The sequence below is a fragment of the Chelmon rostratus genome, chromosome 18 (assembly GCF_017976325.1).
Source record: "Chelmon rostratus isolate fCheRos1 chromosome 18, fCheRos1.pri, whole genome shotgun sequence".
Classification (NCBI taxonomy): Eukaryota; Metazoa; Chordata; class Actinopteri; order Chaetodontiformes; family Chaetodontidae; genus Chelmon; species Chelmon rostratus.
In genome coordinates this window covers 14168421-14185366 of record NC_055675.1, presented here as the reverse complement: position 1 = coordinate 14185366, position 16946 = coordinate 14168421, and the positions used below count along the sequence as shown (strand labels likewise).

The 16946-nt window shown below is 42.5% G+C and overlaps 1 protein-coding gene across 6 annotated transcripts in view; it reads left to right on the top strand.

Moving 5' to 3' along the window:
* The window catches only part of utrn (utrophin), a 177206-nt gene that overhangs the window by 99755 nt on the left and 60505 nt on the right, over positions 1-16946 (top strand). For 5 of the 6 annotated variants that reach the window (XM_041958496.1, XM_041958494.1, XM_041958492.1 and 2 more), the window contains 2 exons: positions 7109-7281; positions 9888-10044. In XM_041958496.1, the coding sequence (XP_041814430.1) occupies positions 7109-7281; positions 9888-10044 (330 nt within the window). Of the gene's footprint in view, positions 1-2583; positions 3942-7108; positions 7282-9887; positions 10045-16946 lie in introns of those variants that run through there. The other variant, XM_041958497.1, reaches the window with a different exon arrangement.

Sequence of the window (16946 nt, the reverse complement as noted above, 5' to 3'; positions counted from 1 at the left end):
TATGCACTTGGCCAAGATGAGTAAAAAAAAAATAGAAAAACAACTAGCATGATTTACTAGCTTTTGCAGGTTTATGAATGGATCGTTTGACTTCATTCTTTTATTCCTCGTACACTGAAGTGATGTATACACTCAGAACAGCAATAAATAATTTTCAGCCTCTTAGGGGCAGTAAATCAAGCTGTTCACACAACATTAACATCACCTTATAAAGTTGTTGCGTTGAATATCTTAGCAAACAGTTGCCTATTTACACATCCAGCCAACACAGAGCAGAGGGTTCATTTGTAGTCATATTTTTGGTCATTCATGCTCCTTCTACCTCTGTTTTTGTCTCCACCCGGCTCCTGACAGTATTCTCTGGCTCTTGAGCTGTTAAATGGTCGGCTATGTTCACCAGCCAACTTGCTGACTGCTGTTTGGTGCCCTGCAGATAGCCTACAGTGTGTTTATCAAGGGCTTTTTCACTGAAAACGACTTAAGCGAGGGTTGAAACAGTGAAATTGCGGCCCACATGCTCAAATTCTCTGTGGCGTTGAAACTTTGAGTGGCCCATTTTTTATTACACAGTCATTTGATCCATTGTTAATCTAAGACTATTGATTGGCACAGCCGTACTGGCTTAGGTAGAAAAAACCTCTTTGTGTGATTTGAAGGCCTGACCCAAACAATTAGCCTCTGCAGCCAGAAATGTAGACCAACCGAAGCAATGATGGCGAGCATAGTGAGAACAGGTTTTTGACCCGGTTGACCTGTACATAATGTTACGCTCCTCTGTTTCCCTCCACTCTGTGTTATCCTGATTTTACACTGTATAAATCAGTTTCCAGTTAAATGCCTCAACCTTTTCTTACCTCTCTTTCCTCAACTTCCACCCTCAGAATTATAGGCAGATGCATCTAGATGCCTCTTTTTCATTTCATTTCCTTCTCTCTTTCTCCCGCACACTCTTTCTCTTATGTGTTCTTCTCTGCTCCGATGACTTTATTATTTGTTTTTCGTGTTTGTTTTCCCTGTCCTCCTCTTGGTAGAAGTGTTACTCCTCAGTTCTTGTTGTCACTGCCTCTCTCTTCTCAATCAGGCAACTTTTCTCTCCTCTCCTCTTGTTGCCTGAGGGATTGGAAGCGTTACATTCTTACCCCTGTAATGGTCCTAATCCGCTTAACTTAGTTGATGTAGCCCAACATTAACCCCCACATCTCCTGCCTTGAGCTCCATATATGTGTGTGTTTGCATTCTCAACAAGCGTCTGCTTTTGTGAATCACCGGCTCGGAGTTACTTGCACAAAGTTGAAGTATCAAAACCCTCGGTGAGCCAAACTTATCAAACATGTTCCACAAGAAGGTTGTTTCAAGTCTTTTTTTCTTTAATCTCAGCTTCCCCTTATTGTCGAATTAGTTACGCTTGTCAAATGTGCCAATTTTCCACCAGTTAATTTCATATCCGTCACTGGAAAGCCCTCAAATAGTATATATTTGTCGGCATACATCAGAAATGCTGTTTAACTGCCTTGAGTATGCAAATATTTTTAATTAGCTAAGCGCACTTCAAAGTCTTTCTCTTATGAATATGCAATGTTGTATTGTATTTGTTCTTCTTTCTCACTTGACAGCCATCTGTCTGTGTGTCTTTGATGCACACCACATGTCTACCCTGCTGTTCAAAATGCCAACACACCCAAACGCACAGTCACACAAACACCTTCACACGCAGGTTTAATATATGGAGTGCATTTAAATTTAAGACTCGCACCTATTTAACATAGCCCCATAGACAGCAGCCTGTGCCCCAGCCTCTCCAAACGTGTTATAACCCCCATTTATAAACCCATTTAAAGGATTTAGTTTTTTTTCTATAGTAGGAATTGTAGGACTTGCATAATGCAGTCCTCTGTGGGCTGATGGGATTCAAACTTTGGGATCTGAACTGTTACAGGCTTCAGTAGTTCAATTCAGTAGTCGTAGGAGATGAAATTGAATGAAGAGCTATCAGGGAAAGGTGTTGTTCATTGATTAAAAAGCGTGAATAGTTTCCTCTGTACTGATGATTATATCTGCCCTGTCCTGAAAGCCAGCCTTCCCACCATCCCAAACCCCCATTGCTTGTCTTTTTTATTCTTTTTACCAAACAGCTGCATTTTTGTCACTCCTGAGCCAGACAAGTAGAAAGTTCCACTACAGGTCTGTTCACTTGGCCCTCTGCCCTCACTTTCTTTCTTTCTTTCCCAGATGTCCTTTTTATTTCATTAGTCATCTTGCCCTTGCACTGTACCCACCTTATCACTTTCATCACTTCCATCTTTTAGCCATTCTTACTTTTGAATACTGATTTTGCCGCTAAATTCAAGCTGAAAACCGTACATTTCTCCTCACTCCCCTCACTCTGAAATACTCTCTGCCCATGCAGGCCTCAGGAAGTGGGTGTGTAGTGTGTCAAGTTAGCTGAGGGGGGGTGGTGGTTGTGGGGGATGGAGAGAGAGAGAGAAAGAGAGAGAGAGAGGTAGAGAGAGGAGGGGAAAGGGAGGATACTGATCAAAATAATAAACAGCTGTGTGAAAGAGTGGGGCTAGTGGCCAGAGAGAACGAGAGCAACAGAGGAAGAAGAGAGAGGGATGCGGACACCAGCCTGGGAGCTTGTGCGACCCCAGAGGGAACAAGAAGCCAAAGAAGACGTGTAACTTTTTAAGAAGTTTCCTCGTCGCGAGGGGGGAAAGAATGAAGAGGTTGACAAACAGATCGACCCCTCCGTCTCAAGAGGCGAAGAGATAATCGGCAGAGGCCCGGCGAGTCAGACTCTCCGCACAGGATCTGGACGCTGAGTCTTGAGGCAGCTCCCTGCGAACACGTGGCTCAAGAAAAAGAAGAAGGCATTCTTTGACTAAGTGGCCTGGGCATGGCTGTGATTAGGAGGGTGTGATAGAGCAGGAGCAGAGCCGGGCTGGAGACCTGAGCAGCGGTAGTAAGGCAGGCACTGAGGTGGCTCTGTCTCTCTGAGCCCGTTACCTTTTACTCAGGGGAATGAGAGGGCAAACCATGTGCCTTTGTGCCGCTGTCTATCCTCTTGAAGTGTGCGGGGTTGTGTGACTGGCAGGGATAGAGTGCTTTTTATCAGAGTAATTGAGAACAAATGCCCCAGCCCTGCCCTGGGTTGGACCGCCGGACATCGTGTAAACGGCTCCCTTCATGCCCAGAGAGGAAGTGGAGGAAGGGAAGCATAGCAGAGTTGAAGGAGAAAGCCAGACCTGTCCTCCGCTACTCTGCGCGTTACATCAGACTGCCCGTCCCTAAAAGACACAGTTATCTTCACTTTGCAGACCTCCACCCAAGATTTGCTGGATTTCCCCTCCAGTTTCAGTGCCCTATTCCTAGCCAGAGGAACTCCGCGCTCAGCCTCCAGCCTCTATTTTGTCAAACCTCCAGTTGGCACCAGTCATCTGTTAATCCCAGTCCCAGCTCTGAAGCATGACTGCAGGGTAACTGTCAACCCCCCCACCCCCCCACCCCCTGTTGGGCTCGGCTGCCTTTCCAAAGAGGATGCTACGAACATGTGGTGGGATTGGGCAAGCACACACACCAGCACACGTGCGCAACTGTTGCCAAGGAGTGTGTGAAGTGTGTAAATTGCCTGTTTTGGGACTGCGACCCGGATTTGACCCTCTTGCGTTTAAATTTTTTACAAGAACCAGGTTTCTGTGTGTTTGGGTTCAAGATTGTTTATATTTTGGATTTACTATTGATCCGAGCAGTGACCTTGACAGTATCTGTTTGGACTGTAACCACCGGAGGACTTACCTACCTGTGCTGACTCCTCGCTGATCCTCCACCTGTATGACAGTAGAGAAGATGTAAGAACTGCAGGGAGTGGGAGGAGTCCTTTCACACTCTCCAATATGATTGGCTTGAATTTCAGCTTGCAGGAGCTGCTCAGAAAGCTTGAACAGGTATATATCTACTGATTTTCGGATACATTTTTGATGACAGCTCAGTCTTGGTCTCACAGTGGCTTTTGAATGCAGTATTTTCAACGGCATGAATACAAACACAGTCACGATTCTTTCTCCATCTTCCCTTGTGTTTGTAGTTGTGGCCCTAATTTGGCCTGTTTTATGAGGTCTGAGCACTCATTATTGGACTCATTAAAATGAAATAATCGGTTCTGGCCTGCTTTGCTAGTTATTAGAGAGCACTACCATGCAGAGAGAGAATTAGTTTAGAATAAGACCCAGAGCCTTGAATTTGGTTTAATTTGTCAAAGCAAACCTTTAGAGTGATTGTGTTAAGAGCTAAAGACAAACATGGTTCAACCCAGTCCATTGTTGTTTGAAATACTTATTTTGTGCAAAATTGCCATCAGAAGGACAGTGTATTTGTGTCTATTTTACCTTAGCCACAGCTTAACTATGTTGTTTTATGTTTTATCCTTCATAAAGTTCGAAGTAGCGGTTGTAACTTCAGTTTCCATGGCAGACTCTGTCGCATCCTAACTGCACTCCAACCAGCCCACAGCCAAGAAATTTCTATCACTCATTAAAGTGTGCATGACATCCAGAACCATTAACCTTCCTGCTGCCTGTCTTCCCACACGCTGTGTGTGTGTGTGGTAGCTGATCAGAGAAGAAGCAGTTCAGTTGAGTCATTAACTGTGATTTTTGTTATGTATGCATTTGTGCCCTTTTTTATATATATATATATATGCGTTGTGCTCACAAATGTGTGTCACTTTCTTCTATAAATTCACATAATTTCATGGTTCAGTATCTTCACAATTAGCCTAAAACTAAACTAACTTATTAGTTACCTGTTTTCCTGTGTGTTTGTGTGAATGGGAATAGTGGCAAACTGATCGTTTTGTAGCCGACATGATCACCTGCGGCACACATGTTTCTTGTTGTTTTGTAGTTGGTGTATGTGTGTGTGTTAAAGAGCCAGAGAGAAAGTGATCGGTCACCCCGAGCACCTCAGCATGCACGTCAACATTCACAAACCACTGGCTCAGAGTAGGCTTTCAGTGGGCAACATGAAATTTAAAGGGAGCTCTGTAAATGAGTGTATGTGCCTCTGTATGCCCACACAGTCAGTGCCTTCTGTGCTGTGTGCGTGCAGTCAGTGGGATCCTCAGTGGAAGTAGAAGTGCTAAAGAACAAGAAAAGGGAAGCACTTGGGTAATGACTTGAAACACAGCCAGCTGGCTCAGTGACAGACTGACTTGCTGTCTTTCACTCTTTGTCTGTCCTTCTGTCTGTCTGTCCATCTCTCTCTCCTCTCTCTTTCTCTCTCTCTCTCTCTCTCTCTCTCTCTCTCTCTCTCTCCCCCCTCTTTCTCTCTCTCTCTCTCTCTCTCTCTCTCCCCTTCTCTCTCTCTCTCTCTCTCTCTCTCTCACACACACACACACACACACACTTTCTCTCTTCTATGACCTTTAAGAAGCATTTGATTTGTGTCAAAAAGCCAGCGGGTGATTATCATTTCAGATCACAGTGGAGCGATTTGCTCCAGCCTTTGTGAAATGTCTATTGGCATTCAGTAAATTACAGCACTGTGCTACAGATGTCTGTGGTAATTGATAGTTGTTTTGTGTGTAGTCTGGTTCTGCTGTGGTTGGACTGTATATTGTCTCCACAATTTCCAGAGTAGGTGAGCCACTTACCGTGCCGTATGTTGTTGTGACCCAACATGCATCTTCTGCTATGTATGGTGTGTGTGTGTGTGTGCGTGCGTGCGCGTGCGTGTGTGTGATAATGACAAAATAATGTACATTTCTTACTTAAGTTTAAGTATGTTGCTATTAGTAACATGTGTGATTGGCTCGCAATTAACAATTTTTCTAGAGTGCTCCATCCAGTACGCAAACATTTTTAACTTGGAACACATTTGCCAGACTCACAGATTTGTGAAAGCTTAGAACACTCTTTCACTAACTGTTAATGACGTCTTTTTGTAACTGTTGATTTATTTTGATAATGCAGACACTACCGTACAGTGCAGCAACATTAATAGCAGATGTCCCAGATAAGGGACAGTAGTTTTACAGTAATTGAAAAATCAAACTTGGTTGATGGAATCATTTCCAATCTCTTACACCACAATGAGAAAGATACATCAGCTATAACTTCATGCACTAAAGATGGGTCATTTCACACACAGTGGCCAAAATACGTTTTCTCTAATGCTGTACTGTTGCGGGCTGTAGGTGTCATTTCACTTCTCTTAACTCCACTCATTTTGTCCCATTTGCAAATCTGTCTCAGTGCTGCGGGCGGTGTTAGACTCATCCGTATGGTATTGGAGTCTTTTCTTTATCTGCAGTTCAGATGGGTTGAACTGAGGGGAGTCCCAGTAGAGACAGAGAGAGAAGAAAATGGAGCAGTTTTACACATCTAAAAATAAAACATTTGACAGGATCCTCTGCTTGCGTCAGGCCCCCTTGTGGTTCAACCCTCACACACAAACACTCACACATACCCTTTGAGATGTGGTTGTGTAATAGAGCTGCCTTGTTAAGGACACTCATGCACACACACACATGGAAAAATCGTGCTTCGTCACAGTATTGAATGTAGTGGCCTCTTGCAACCACACACACACACACACACACACTCACATATACACAACATTTTTGAAATAGCACTGCAATACATCAGTATATCACACTGTATGCCAGCACAAAATTAGCAGAGCTCGCTTTGGTGTAGCCGTGCTACAACCTAATGCACAGTCAGTGTGGAGGCAGACATTGCCTAGAGACTTGCTCCTGGGTGGGGTGGGCCTTCGAATTCAGTGAAAGGGTAGAAGTTAAAATCATTTCAGTCAAACAGTCGAAAAGTACCTTTAGGACATTCCATGAAAATATAAACTTTTTACCCTGTGGAAATATTGTGTGCAGTGCGCCGTTAACTCCCTCAAGACTAGTCCTCGTGACAAAATCCATCGTTATTTTCGGTTCATGAATAATCAGCTATGACAGCCTGCAAGACTGTGACGTCCAGTCTTGGGTGATTGTGATATGAACTTGGCTTTACTGCCGTGCTTGACTTTGCTCAGAGACTTAAGTTTCCCAGAAGAAACGGCCACTTCTTTCAACAATCCTTCTTTGTCTGTGTATTTGTAGGACATCCAGGCTGAGATCGATGCCCACAATGACATCTACAAGAGTGTGGACGGGAACAAGACGAAGATGGTCAAGGCTCTGGGCAGCTCAGAGGAAGCCGTGTTCCTGCAACACAGACTGGATGACATGAATCAACGTTGGACCGACCTGAAGGCCAAATCAGCCAACATTCGGTCAGTAAACCTTAATCCAATATGTTCAGATAGAAATCTTTTTGTTCTTTCTCCAGTGTGTACAGTCACACAGCTCAGATTGCAGTTTTCTGCTCTTTTCCTGCTCTTAACCCTGGAAAGAAGGAAAAAAAAAACATCTTGGCAGTGGTTCAAGTAGGTCTCATCCAGTAAATCGCACGTTGCAGAAGAGAGTTAAATTCTCACACATCAAATGAGAAAACAAAGCGATAAAAAAGAAAGATCAAGAACTCAAGGTCGCCGACGGTGAATCCCAAGAAGTCAAAACTATTTCTAAAGAGGACAGATTTTCTCTCCACCCTGTAAAAGCACATAAAACAAACATCAAGAGCTATGCTTAGTTCTAGAAGTCAATATGCTGAACTCTACTCGCATTATGCACTGGCATGCAAAAGTTTGGGCTGGTCAAAATTTCTGTCGCTGTGAATAGTCAAGTGAGTGATTGTCAAATGATCCAAATTTCTAAGCTTTCAAAATACTGTGACTCCTCAAGCAATCAGCAGCCTTGGGCTTCAATAAGTAGTTGCCTAGCACTCTGAAAATTAAAATCACAGATTTCCACAAAGCGAGAGAAGGCTGTCAGAAGATAGCAACGTGTTTTCAGGTAGCCGTTTCCTCAGTTTGTAATGTTATTAAGAAATGGCAGTTGACAGGAATAGCGAAGGTTACCTGAGCACTGGGCGACCAAGAAAACTTTCTGATAGAACTGATCATAGGACTGCTAGAAAAGCAAATCAAAACCCCCTCTTTGACTGCAAAAGACCTCATGAAGATTTAGTAGAGTCTGCAGTGGTGGTGCACTGTTCTACTGTGCAGTGATACCTGCACAGGTATGACCTTTCCTGCATCCTCACCACAAATTCAGAAGCAGAATTTGGCAAAGGAACATCTAAACAGGCCTGATGCATTTTGGGAACAAGTCCAGTGGACTGATAAAGTTAGAATAAAACTTTTTGGCTGTAATGAAAGACTCTAAGCTGGCTACAGAAAGCGTTTGCAAGCTGTGATACTTTCCACAGGGGGTGTTACTGAGTACCGCCCAAGCTTTTGCTTTTGGCCCTTTTCCTTTTGTGTTATTTTGAAACATAAAAGATGGAAACTTATGGAACTTTAACTTTATTACTTTTGGAAATCAGGTCATCTTTTACTTGTTTAGCTGTTCAAAGTAACAGAAATTTTGACCAGATTCGTGGAAAGCCACAAGATGTACAACACGTTGTGGAATATCTATGTATGTACAGCAGCTTCTGTGTTCCACATGTCTGCCATGGAACACAGGGATGAAATACAACCTCCTAAAGGACCTGAGAGCAACCACGGTGCCACATAAACTTTTGGGACAGGGATGGTGCCGCATCAGCCACCGCCTCAGCATAAATAAATAAGAATGATGAGGGTGAGGATGTAAGGGGTGAAGAAAGTGAAGGTGGAAGTGAAGTTGACAGGGCCAGATGGAGATGTTTAAAGAGGAGGATGGAGGATGGAGAGCAGCAGCACAACAAAGCTACAGTGGCAGGGGGAAAGGTTAGAAAGAGTGAAGAGAAACAGGGGGAATTTAAAAATAATGGTAAAGATTCTGCGCCAAAAGTAGTTCGTTCTGAGCGGAAAATAAATGAGAGTGAGTCAAGGTCAAGCAGTGCAGACATAATAAGCTGGACTTGTTCCACAGGAACACAAGCAAGGCGAAAATAGACAGTGAGAAATCAGTGTGAGTGTGTGTGTTTGTGGACTTGGATGCGTATTACTCTTGTTGTGGAGACATAAATCAGTTCACACATTGTAGGGTCTTGTCTTTCTTATGGGGACAAAACACAACCCCCCATAGCGTATATCAATGCATTTTATGTTGACTTTGGTTAAGGTTAGAGTTAGGCAAGTAATGGTTATGGTTATGGTTGGGTAAATGTCCAGGAAATGAGTCAATGTAATGTCCCCAAAGTGATGGAAACACGACTATGTGTTTGTGTGTGCGTGTGTGTGTGTGAGTTGGGGGGAGGTGGGTGTTGATTGTATACAACCCATTATGCCTTAATTGCAGTACATGTGTAATTATGGCTAACTCAGCGAGTGGCAATAGGAGGCCCCTCTACACAGTGTTCAGAAACATTATGCCTGGAGGAGAGGAGAAAAACAGAAGTGCTTATCAACACGTATTGCGTAAATGCTACCACCCACACAATTAGCAGCCAACTATGTTCCCTTTTTACAAATTACATTTCCTCCAGAAGGGTAGCAACCTCTCTTGAGTGGTCAGCGATCAGGTTTTTACAAGGTTTTGTAGGAATAAAAGCTTTTTAGTTGATTTCATCTTTCATCAAGTTTTTTTATAAGCTTTTTTCTAATCAGTTTCCTGTAATTAAATGAATTTATGTGACTTCTGTAGAAGTGCCAACCTTTGATTGATGCTATGTCTATGTTTAGCATTAAATGTCACTGCAAACCTGCATGGACATGCAGAAGCAATGCAACAGTACAGATGCGTCTCTGTTGAATGGACTGTTTGATTTGTCAATACAAGACTGCGTATGCATTAACGGTGGGAGCTGAAGATAATAATAATAATAATAGTGAATGGCGTGTTTTGGCAGAGCCCATCTGGAGGCGAGTGCGGAGCGCTGGTCTCGCCTGCTGGGCCTCCTGGAGGAGCTGTGGAGGTGGATCTGCATGAAGGATGAGGAGCTAGCCAAGCAGATGCCTATCGGAGGAGATGTCCCCACCCTGCTGCAGCAGCAGAACCACTGCACGGTGCGTACTGCTGCCACAGGCAATGTTCCTGCCACACTTTACAAGATTTATCGTACCTTGTCCCTCATTGTTTTCGTCAAGTTTCCAAAAAGCTGAGTTTTTGAGTCTTACACAGAAGAGTATGTGTTTCTGTTGTTTTGTAACCGTATTCTAAGCTCTACACATTAAGCATGTTATCTGCAGTAAGTGTTAAAGGCCCTACTTTATTGCACTAATGAGATGTTTTTCTGGATTTTGCATCACTAGGCCTCTTTGGATATGTATAGAGTGTGTTTGACTGAGTGACTGCAAGGGTTGAGTTTGTCCTGTTGACTGAGTTTGATCATTTTACATAATTCCTGCCTAGCTCCACCCATCTTCAACCTGAAAAGAGCCTAAATAAACAAAAACACCTGAGTGGGTGTGCAGGCCCTTTAAGTCAAAGGCAGCTGGATGACTGAGAATGTTATCACGTTGATAACATGACCACCATCTTTACCACTCTATGTTGCACAACCATTGTCGGCCTTTTGACTTGCCATAGTGGGAAAAGAACAGGTGTTGCTTACAACAATGGCCCCATAAGCCATTGTGACAGAGAGTCACCCTGTACCAGGACCCTGAAACTGAAGCAATGAAATAGAATTAATTTTATTATTTACACCTGTGCTGTCCTGCTGTCACATGACAGTACAGTATATAGACAAAAACTGCATCATGAAGAATCCGTCTGCTTCCAGACTAGACCAATCACCCCATGCAGATAATGTATAGTGTGGTTGCAAGCAGTGATATACATTTGCTTACTGTATTCAGTTCCTGCACATCTGCCGAACAGTCCGCACTGAAACCACAGGAAGATATTGTGATTGTAAAGCAGTAGTAGTAATCGCGCTGACATCATGAAGCATCATGCTGGTCAATGGTGGCTACAGTACGTTTAGCTAAACTACAGATTGCTTCAGCCAAGCATTACCACAGCGGGATGTTTTATGTCTCCGTGGTTAATAATCAGCATTGTCATTATGGTCACTCAGCAGTCACCATGTTCAAAACATCTATCAGCACAGAGTTAAAGACCAATATCAAACAACTACCCATTCAGAGATGTTGTTCCTTCTGTTTCATTCTCAGAATTGTTGTCATTTATCACCCTTACAAAACACTGTATCATTTATTCTAACAAGCAATCAATACCTCCATTGTGCCAACCCATTCACACCTTTGTCATCACTGCTATTTGTCGCCAGTGTTCCCCACTGTATTATTTATTGTAACCACTGGTTATTGTGATAGTGCATTGGCGTGTAATTGCTTTCAGATAGATGACTCACCCTGTGGCTACTGTTTACTCCCAGCCTGCTGGCCGCCACTACTGTTGATGTTGCTCTCGACATCGTAATGCGTTTCTCCGCAGCCCGTTCCCCACACTGTTATTTTGTTCCCCAAAACGCCTTGAGAGTAAACACATGTGCTGTCATGCGTGGGCACAGGATCACAGACACAGTGACAGAGATCAGCAGACTCTGGGACACATTCACATCCATTTCATATTTGTCAGGGCTTATATGATGCTTGCTTAGACTAATGTTTAACAGTAGCACATCTCTATCTGTGTATGCATTCAGTTTGTATTCCTGTGTATCCCCGCGCTTGAAGGTATCACAGTTCATTATCACATAATTATTTATCCCATTGCATTTTCTTATTACATTTTGGTAGATACTAAACAAGACTAATCGAGCAGTCATGCACACAGAGACAGTTTCAATTTCCAATCAGCTTCCAAAAAAGATGAAATGAGATATGTCCTCGATTATAAGGACGTGAATCAAACACACCTCAGTACTAATGCATGGAAGGAGATGGAAAAAGGAAAGTTTTGAGATGGGAGGTTAAAAAAAATTATATTTGTATATAAACTATAGGAATTCTGAACCCCATCCCAACCCTTCAAATAAGAAACAGGGAAATAAGGCTTCAATATAGAAACAGTGTTCTTGGTGCATTAGTGCATGCAGCCACTAATTTCAAAGACAGAATATCGGAAGGCAAATAACTGATCTGCTGTAGAGACAGAGTGGGGCTCTTTGCATCGGCAGACATTACATTTCTCGGCCGCTGTAATGCCTGCTAAATATAGTCTGTTAGTGATCTAATGGAGAATCATCTTTCAAAAGCATAGCAGATTACGTAAAAGAATAGTTTCCCCCAAGATCATGCCTGAAAACTTGGCAGACCATGTGAATATACTGTATCCAGGGAGCAGGAACTACAATTTGGCCATGATTCGGCCCTCGTTATGTATAGGAAAGAGATGTATGACTTCAGTATATGAATTTAAATTGGGATTATGGGATTATGAAAGAGATGTCCTGGCAAATTGAGACCTGGAATCAAAGGCCCAATGTCTGGGTTTCAGTTCTGTCTGTGTTTTTGAGCCATGAGACGATGAGCAGCTGTCCAGGTTAATCAGAATTTGTCCTCTGAGGTTTTGAGGTGATGTTCTCTGTGTCTGACAGAGAACAGAGACGTGTTTCAACCCGGCGGATCAGACGAGATCCATTAGATAAGGAACGGGACTGAGGACACACAATAACCGCAGGAGAATACAATCCTCCTGCATTCCCACTTTCACCTTCCTTTTCCCATTACCCTCTTTCAGCTCTCCCATCTCGTTTTTTTCTCCGAGGTGTCTGTCCTGCCGCTGGACTCCCTCACCTTTGCATCTGCTTTCTTTAGTCTTTCTCTTTGCCGTCACACTCTCTCCATTTCCTTTTTCATCTCCACGTCTTCAGCTTTAAGATGCTGAAATAGGAAATAAAGGAACCGGGGAGTTGAAGGCTCACTTTTCATTTTGACTGTGTTATATTTTTCCCTTCACTTTCTTCTTCCTCTGTATTCTTAATAGATTGGCCTGGAGGTCTTGGCGACCCTGAGAGGGATGAGGGGGCTGAGCAGCACAAAAAGCTGGGGCTTTGAACACGTCATGCTCTGTTACTTGCTTACACCGAGACACACACACACACACATGCAAGTCCCCTGTGCTAAAGCATACGTACGCATACACTTAAGTCACTCAGTGATAGCACACACACCAGCTGCTCTGCCAGTGTGATGGGGGGAAATGTGTATAGATATATGGAAATTGGTATCTATGAGGTAGGGAGGGCTTAGAAGGGCTAAGTGGAAAACCCTGTCTTTTTTCCCCGCTTTTTTTCTGGGTGACGAGATAAAGGAAGAAGGCTAAGCCACTTAGCCCAACAGAGAGCAACTGATACTGCTGTTATTAAAGAGTCAGAGGGAAGAAAAATATGAGAGAGCAGTGGTCCGAACAGAGGAGAGAGTGATGGACAGGAAACGGCAAACAGAGGCAAAATTTGATGAAAAGAGGAAGGAAAAAGGATTATGTGTGGAAGAAAGGAGCTTAATAGAGAAGAGAAATAGACAGATATATGGTGCACCTTCAACTGCTTGTTTTCAGGATATTTCGTTTTTGACACAACTGTTGCATTAGATTCTGCCTTAAAGCAGCCGTTCATTTATCAACTCCCAGAGACAGCGAGAGACATTGTCCTGAGTGTCTTCTTGCTCCCTCCACTCTGTATTGATTTGTGTCTGTGTTTTTCCCTGCTAAAATGACCCTAATAGCATTTATTAATCGCACATTCAATTATCCAATAAAAGACCTTTGTCAGCATCCAGCTGATTAAACTCATCACTCCGCTCTATTAAATTAACAGCTTTTAGATCGAGGAGTGGGAACAAGGAACTGAGCGCCTGTGGGCATTTTTAACAACTCTTTATCTTTTAGAAACAGTTGGCTTTTTGTCTGCGTTGTTTGGACAGTCCAGTCTGGTCTTTTCAAACACTCCAAATGATTCAGAATAAATAAATATGAAAAACAGGCAATGTGATTCTTTTTAAAGATCCCCTCCAGACATGTTTTAAACAGTGTACTTAAACCAATAATTTGTTTCTGATACGGTTTTTCCACAAAAAAAAAGTTCAGTTATCTTCTTAAAATCCTTAAAATTGCATCTGCTCCTTCTCCATTTAAAAATTCTGAATCCATGATTATGCAAATATGTGTCATTTCAACAGTTTAGCTACTTCAGAGGCGATTTGTAATGTCACAAATCATGCTCGTAGGCCCGCCTCTATAAGACTGGCTTTTCAGTAAGCGCAGAGAAACTTTCCACTTTCAGCAGACGAATGTAAAAACAGCCTTTTTAGTGTCAAACTCTGCAAAAACATCATCCTGCACAGCGAAGCTCAAACATTCATCTGCAGGAACAAGAAGAAAAAACATACTTTTGAGTGGAGGGGGATTTTAAATTTAGATTTATTCAACTTAGCAGTTAAATAAGTTTTAATATGCTTAACCAGTGTACAATTACCCCGTCTAAAGCGTGGAGGGTCTAATAATCCGCTACAGAACCCATCTTAATCATTGTGCCTGCATGATTGATTAACACCATTTGCACCTGAACGGACAGGTTGTAAAGGAGAATGAAATGGATTAAACTGCTGTGCTGGACTTTACCTTATCTCTTCGGAAAGGATGGACTCACAATCGCCTCGCTTTGAGTAACTTTTAATTGTTTTTGTCTGCTTCCTCTGCATTTGTTTGCAGAGGTTTCGTGACATTATTGGTGGACTTGTGTCCTGAGAGTGTTACACACTGCTGGCTGCATACAGTTTTGTTTTAGTTGAGTCAAGTGCATGCCTTAAGAAAAAAAGTCACAGCTTTATTATTCACAATGTCTTTGCTACACCTCAGCAGTATAAAACACAGCGACAATTAGGCTGCTATATTCCATATTTTTGCATTAACAATAGCTCATATGACTACATTTGCTTGTTATGATAACACACACAGATAAATATCATCCGATTCTCAAGTTCCTTCAGCTGTATGGAGCGTTTCAATGTCTTTCAGCTCTTTGTATTGGTTTTAAAGCTTGCTACTTAGTTGTTTTTCCTCACTCCCATTGCTCTCATCAGCGTGGTCTCCAGCTGTCAAAATCCAACTGTATGCTACATGCCCAGCACCGTACAGCAGACAGACAACATACTGGAGCAGTAAGCAGCTAGAGATCCAGATACTTCCTTCAGGTGTTTGTGTGGACCAAAAAACAGGGCTAAAAAGAGAGTGACTATCTGGCTTCCAGTACATTCATCAGGTGGACGGGAACTCTAAATGAATGCAAATTTTTCTCTGTGTTTGCTGGATGTGTAATTAAGCAGCTAAGCACTAACAACTTTGCTAATTTAACTTTAAAGGTGATAATATCTCAGTGTTGAGTTTTCACATAAGTGACCAGAACATCATTAAATGCAGGTTTAAGACATACAACATATAAAACACCATAAACAAAGACATGAATGAACATCTGTGTCAGTAGTAGTGATCAGTGACAATAAAAGGGACAAAAATGCTATGATTTCATGCTGAAGATTTGCCAATGAAAGACCTTTTTCTTTTTTTTTCCCCCATGAGGCATTTGAAAATGTCTTTTCAGTGATCTAAAATCTGTGTAAATCATCCCAGTGGCACTGACACAACATTGTAAAATAAACATATCCAATTCAGACTTAAAAGAAAAAAAATGAAATAACTATGTTGTATCAGTAGCTGTCACTGAAGAAACTTCTGTGTACATTATTATTTAACCGTGCCTTACTATTTTATAAACTGCAAAGCAGTTCAACACATGAGTATTTTACTTGTTTAGAAATGGCCAAGGCTGGAAGCAACAGATTAGTAGAGCATGTCAGAGAGTAGATTTCAACAACAACCTCTTATCAGTTCCTATTAGCTATTTCAAGAACAGTTGACGTTAAGGGCAAAGGAGCAATTCAGTTTCCATTCAGTCTGAGTCTCCTTCACGAGCTGTGGAACTGTGTGCATTTGCAAAATATAATTTGGCTCAGACAACATAAGTTTAAACGTTTGCCTTCTGCACAAATATCATTCATTTATATTTGCTAGAGAAAAATAAGAAGTCATCGGAGTCTTGACAATATGGAATTTCTTCTGAATGTGTGTGAGCCCTTATTGTGAAGGCTGCTTTAGTCGCCGTCAGGTGCTTTTCTGATCTTGAGAGCTGGTTTGTTGTAGTGGGCCTTTCAAGAGGCTTGGGGTTTTTTTTGTTTGTTTTTTTTTTTCTGGAAGGAGATGAGGGGGTGCGGTAATATAACGGAGGGGCTGAGATAGCAGGGTTTTGAGAGCGGGAAGAGGGATGTTTGGCAGAGCTCTGAAAGTAGCTGTGTTGTGATGCTATCTTATTGCCACCACAGCACAGGACACACAGTGATAAGAGTTTGCCGTGCTGCTGCGGCCACACATACACACACGCACAAACACAGACCCAGGCACAAACAACCACACACAGACACAGCCAAGGTCACGCATACCTGAAAGACAGATGTCGTAAGTATTGTGGGACTGACAAGCATCCGTTCTTCCTCGGGCCCTCATAGATCACAGGAGCCCAGACAATATTCTAACATGCCGCTGCTAAGAACCATTAAAAAGAAGAGCAAAGTAAAGGCCGGACCCGTTTTATGTTTGACATAGACCGGAATGTCTTATCACTCATAGGCCAGCTGGGACTTGCTCCAAAAAAAAAAAAAAAAAAGCTTTTTTCTTAACCTGAAAGCTGTGCATGCGTTTGATATTTACCTGTCACGCTCTCTCTGAAAGTGTGTCCCTGTGTGACAGTCTGATAATGTGTTGAAGTTTCACCAAAAAAAGACTTGTTTGAGTGTCGAGGAAAAGTCTTTGGTGTAGTCGTCTGTCTGAACTGCAAGGGTGCCCAGTGGCTGGGTGACAGATAAAGACGCTGTTTCTAACAGAGGGAATTACTTGGCACTACCTGTGTTGCCATTGTTACAACCTTCTCTGGCTTCGTCTGTGT